We start from the raw sequence: 5865 nt of genomic DNA, 5'->3' as shown, positions 1-5865 counted from the left end.
TGGTAGAGTCTTGTGGCTGCAGCTGCAATGAAAAGTGACTCTACAAAGTGTCAGTAGATATGAAAACACTTTACAGATTTCCATTTGCAAAGAAATAATAATAAAAGAATTAAAAACCATGTTTGTTTTTTCTTCTACTTCACAATTACAGACGACTTTGAGCTGATATTGGTCACATAAAATAAAGTTTTGCTTTGCATTGGTGCTCTAAAAAAACTGACAATCTATTTATGTTTTGTATATTTTTTAAGCAATGCTACCATWTATGATGCACATCCTTTCACTAACATGACGGTTTAAACTACAGTGATCAAACTGAGCCATTACCTCAGCGTTGACGTGTTTACCGACGTGTTTTTCTAAAAATGGCTGCCGCAGGACTGAGCTCACTGAGGGACGGTCTCGAGGGTTGACCTGAAAAAAACAAAAAAAAAACAATGTATGTTACAAAGATGATGCGTTTTCAAGTGTGTCCCACTATATCTATTCCACTTAACTATTAAATTATGTTGAAAAGTTATGAGTCAGTTTATTGTGCAAGAGACGAGACGACAACCTCATCAGAACCTCTGATGAAATAATACATTTAACATGATAAAACTAAGAGCTCTGTATTTCTAACAGTGGTGTCTCCAGAGAACAATAGAGAATCACGAGACACTCAGAATAATAAACAGCTGCTTAAACAGTTTGTGACATTCTGTCATTTACAACTGGTGATTATGACTTAATCCGACCTGCTGCTGCCAAAGGCCTTTCAAGAGAAAACAGCTATAATCCCATAACACCRGTTCTTTGATCCCTGAACTGGACAGCAAATTGTGCTGACTTTTATTCAAGACATAAAATCGAATGCAGAAATGTCGGGTCCAGCTGAGACGCCTCCGATAAGTTAGAAAAAGAAACGGGAAAAACTGTGAAAACTCAAAAATCTCGAAAAAAACAAAAACATTATTGGCAGAGCTTTTTCGCAACTAAAGTTCTAGAGTCTTGTACGTTTAACGTTGCTAAAATAAGCTGAAGTTCTAAAATATTCTTATCTTCTAAAAATGTTGCGAGTTAACTAACAACTTCCAAAGGGAATTATATAAACAAGTACTGTACTAAAGCAAAAAATAAGTAAATACTATCTACTACAGACTAAACTATCACTTCTGTGTGATGAGTCATTTTCAACCTCCACTGACACTCATGTCAAGAGCTGATTCTTGTTTGTACCTGCTCTGTAACTTCACTTGTTCTTGCCGTTTTACGTAAACGCTGCAACAAAAGAGACAAGAGTGTGTCCGACCTTGAAGAGCTGGGTAACCAGCAGACGAAGGTCGTGGGAGTAGCGACTGGGGACAGGTGCGTAGTGGCCTCTGCAGATTTTGCTGACCAGCTGCCTCAGGCTGTTGCCTTCGAACTGTTAGTGGAGAAACGCAATCAGTAAATAAGACAGGAGCAAAAAGAAGCTAACGTTCAGTTCATTTAACAGCAGAAAATGCATTTTTAAAGGGGCAGCGTTATGTTTGTTCCAGTCAGTCAAGAAACTATGCTACATTAAGTTGTTATAAAAATGCTACATGACTTAAAAGAAATTTGACTTTGTAATTCAATAGATGGATGGATGATGGCAGCGTTAGCTTAGCGTCTATGAAGCGGTAAAGCTTACTGGATGCCTCAGGCTGCAGAGTTCATAGAGGACACAACCGAGAGACCAGACATCTCTGCAGAAGCAAAAACACAAACAAAAGCAAATATTTATCAACCTCAATCAATTTTCCCTGGTTTTAATTACACCATTTCACAAACTTCCTTCCTGTTAACGTCCCACTGAGGGCATCTTACATAACGGGACAAAAGTGAGCAGTTTATCATCATCTCACACCCTTCAGCTAAAGTCATAAACCTGGAGGGGAAAAACAAAGTAAAAAAAAAATTGTCTTCAGGTACTTGTTTTTTCTGGCTCAGAGTCAAGTACATGACAAATCTTGACTGTACTTTGACGTTTTGAGGAGAGGATGAAGGMAAACACTTCAAGAGGTTCAGAGTTACATCCACCTCAAAACGTCACTAAGTTTTTGATAAGAGTCTTGAGTAGAAAGAAGAGGAGGTCAGTTTGACCTCAGCTTCACCAAAACAGGGGAACAGAAAAGAGCAGATGAAATAACWCACAAACAAAAGATAACAACAGYTGCTACAKTCAATCAGCACTCCAACTTCAACCAGGGAGCTTCAAAAACAGGTCAAATGGAAATTATTTATAAGTGTTGTATAGACTGAACAGGCTGAAGATATTCAGTTTATCCCAGTTTGCTAAGTTAGATAAGACAATCTGGACATGAACAGACACAAAGTGTTGCTCCTCTGTATGTGTCTGCACTCGCTGTCAGAATGAAACCCCCTCTGGGTGGATTGCAGCTCTACTAGGTCATAACACCAACATTACACAACBGBGGCTTATTGTTGCTCTCACACATGATCGTCCAGCAGAGACAGACATGAAAAGCAACACACTCTGTCAGGGCCACAACCCATCTGTCCACCAGACTCCACCCATGTCCAWTTCTACTGYAAGTGAGCAGAAATTTTGGACYGATTTCAAACAACTCCGCCCTCATTGTAAGGAATTTTATTTCACAGCTAAAACCCCACAGAAGTGTTCCTGGTGCGTTGGCTTTCATATAAAGAGTGATACAAATGTGCTGGGGAATATATTGTTTTTTTTTATCAATCATTGACCTGGTTGTAATAATCTTGTGCTGAGTATCAGCATAGAGCAGGAACAACATTTGTCGGCCCTCAGCTGGTAAATTCCCTTGAACCAGCAGCAAAGTGACAGGCAGGCCGCAGCATGTAGAGCCACTCAAAGGTAGAAACAGAAAGTAAGAACAGCAGATGGCAGAGTGAGGGCAGAGTTACAGCGGAAGAAAAAACTCAGAGAACCTCWGAGACATTAAGCTAAAGAGACGGAGACCGCAGATCACTTTCTGTTTCTACTGCTGATCACTGTCAGTTCCCGGGCCGCCGACTCCACATTCTCCTCCAGGACCTCCAGATAAAAGGCTGGACTCATCCTGTGGTCAGTTTTGAGAAAGTTTGGGGCTTTTGGGTCCTGTCTGCTGTTTGCCATATTGYGTTGACCATGAAGCGCATTTAAATTCAAGTCCCAATTGCACATTTTTAAAACCTTCCTTTATTCCCCTGTAGACTCCTGCATGACAACTGAAGTTATTCGTGTTTTTTTTTTATTTCCAGGCAGGTTAGGTTGAAATTCTGAAGACTGTAGATTAAATTCTCAATTACTTTCTCTATTCTTTTCCTGTTTTTTTGTTTTCAGTAATTTTTTGGTCATGTCACAAATTTTGAGCTGTTAGCTCAACACTTTTCTTTTTTTTTAAAGTTAAACAGAGTTATTATTAAAAAAAATATTTTACAAACATTTTACAGTTACAACAACATTGTAAACAACTGATAACTAAAGGTAACCTAAACTGAAGGTGACCAACATGAATGTATGTGCAGGGGAAGCTGAACATACGTCTTGTTGTTGTAGGGCCGACTCTCACAGATCTCTGGTGAGAGGTAGTAGGGCGTCCCGACACACGTCCTGGCCATCTCCAGGGTGCTAAACGGTCAAACAGAAAAACAATCAGCCCACCCTCAGTTACGCCTCAATACGGCTGAGCGCAGAAATGGCTCTTTAGGCTGTGAAGTGTGACATGGTCTCTGGTGGAAAGTATATTTTCAGAGGTATATTTTCCATCAATAATAAAAAGCTATTGACTCTTATGTTTAGCTAATTAAGTTAGTTTYATCTCACTTCAAGTGTACTAATATCTTTGCACTAGAAATKAGACCAAAAATACTTGGTAAGATTTGTGCTTTTMCAGTGTTTGGCATGAAGGTTTGCTATATTGTCCCTTTTTAATAATTCATATCTACAAAATYGTTCCTTTCCTTGCAGCWTGTAGAAGTATGACAGTCACACCAAAACAGAATACCTTCCTTTTCTGCCTTCTACATCCCTCTATGCAATAAGARTAACAAAAAATATTGTACAGTATAGACAATAATCACACACTTCATCATACTATTGAATCTACTGTTGCAATCAAACGCTACCAGCYGGCTACCATTTCTACACTCCAGTGTTTACTTGTCCGAGTCGACAGTTTGAGGAATGCTAATCAGTTGTTTGGAGCTCCTCCATGACTTACGGTGGACTTGCTGACAGGCAGCTGCGTCGTGTGTGTGTACGTGTGTGTGAGGATCACACTTGACTTACTTATTCAAAATTCTTGCGATACCAAAGTCCCCCAGCTTTACTTTCATCCCTCCACTGGTTAGGAAGATATTCTAGGCAACAGGGAGAGCAGGAATGAAAACAGATTTGAGTGTGTGTCCGTGTGTGTGTGCGTGTTGCGTGCATGCGTGTGTGTGTGTGTGTGTGTTTGTGTGTGTGTGTGTGTGTGTGTAAACTGATACGACTGATGAAACAGAGAGATGACTGTGAACAGAAATGCAGTGTGTTGTCATCTTGCTGAGTTATTCTGGCAGCTGGCACAGACAGCGGTCTTTGTTCAGAGCAGAACTGACCTCAGGTCGGTTCTGCTGTACAACTAAAGAGCTCTGTAATGATAATGCTTGTTAATTAATGAGCTTAACCCCAGAGACAAGATGTTTACGATGTTTATAGACACAGAGCAATAAATGCTGCACAAATGATCTTTTCCAAAGCACCACAAAAACTAAATCTGTTTTTTTCTCCCCCCCGAGTTTTTCNTGTGTGTGTGTGTGTGTGTGTAAACTGATACGACTGATGAAACAGAGAGATGACTGTGAACAGAAATGCAGTGTGTTGTCATCTTGCTGAGTTATTCTGGCAGCTGGCACAGACAGCGGTCTTTGTTCAGAGCAGAACTGACCTCAGGTCGGTTCTGCTGTACAACTAAAGAGCTCTGTAATGATAATGCTTGTTAATTAATGAGCTTAACCCCAGAGACAAGATGTTTACGATGTTTATAGACACAGAGCAATAAATGCTGCACAAATGATCTTTTCCAAAGCACCACAAAAACTAAATCTGTTTTTTTCTCCCCCCCGAGTTTTTCMTGTAACATCAGACATTCCCCTTGAGATCAATAAATTTTAATCGTAAGCAATTAAGCAATTGTAAAATGGAACAATAAGTTCAGAGTGTGCAAAACAACATATGAAATGATGTCATCAGGTTATGTCATGTCCCCTTCTTTCATTTGTCCATCAACTCGGATTTTTCCACAACATGATGCTGCAGTTTTAGTCACTGGAAAAACAAATTGTTCTTATGTAGGTAAAGGCCGAGTCCAAACAGTTTAAAATCCACAGTGGAACTTTGATGAGTCTTTGTAAATAATGAAACGTTGCATGTGTACAGAGCAGAAGTTATACTACTCTGAAATCAACTGYTTTTGTTAAATAAAAKAAAATTTCATTTGAACATTTTATTGACCTTACTGTGAGTGATGCAGTTTAAATAGACAAAAAAAWATATGTTTTTCTCGTCATGAGTTCATTAGACTAACACAGAAATGCATCCCTACAAAGCTAAAACCCCTGTTTGTTTGTTTGATATAGAAATAGTTATGCAAAGTTTTTTTTTTTTTAAGTGTTTCAGTAATCTTTAGTTTTATTTTCAGTCTTGTTTTTCGGTGTGTTTCACCTGAGATTTGATGTCTCTGTGAAGAATCTTCCGGTCGTGGATGTGCTTGAGGCCCAGGCAGATCTGGATGAACCAGTTCACAATCTGAGAAACACAAAGTTCACTTTATTCTTCTCTGTCTGACAGGGAGCCCAGGCTTTGGTCACATTCAGGCTCAGGTTTCAGCTGAGCTTCAGGTT

At 39.4% G+C, this 5865-nt stretch overlaps 1 protein-coding gene across 1 annotated transcript in view; it reads right to left on the bottom strand.

Annotated features, from left to right (window-relative positions):
- Positions 1-5865, bottom strand: part of LOC103460208 (serine/threonine-protein kinase Nek5) — a 17795-nt gene that overhangs the window by 8417 nt on the left and 3513 nt on the right. Inside the window, exons 5-9 of the mRNA XM_017303196.1 lie at positions 4271-4341; positions 3524-3610; positions 1655-1709; positions 1292-1405; positions 261-414 (exon numbers count right to left, since the gene is read on the bottom strand). Of these exons, the coding sequence (XP_017158685.1) occupies positions 261-414; positions 1292-1405; positions 1655-1709; positions 3524-3610; positions 4271-4341 (481 nt within the window). The remainder of the gene's footprint in view (positions 1-260; positions 415-1291; positions 1406-1654; positions 1710-3523; positions 3611-4270; positions 4342-5865) is intronic.

Source organism: Poecilia reticulata, unplaced genomic scaffold, assembly GCF_000633615.1.
Source record: "Poecilia reticulata strain Guanapo unplaced genomic scaffold, Guppy_female_1.0+MT scaffold_207, whole genome shotgun sequence".
Lineage (NCBI taxonomy): Eukaryota > Metazoa > Chordata > Actinopteri > Cyprinodontiformes > Poeciliidae > Poecilia > Poecilia reticulata.
Note: the sequence above shows the minus strand (reverse complement) of the source record. Positions and strands in the feature narration are given on the sequence as shown.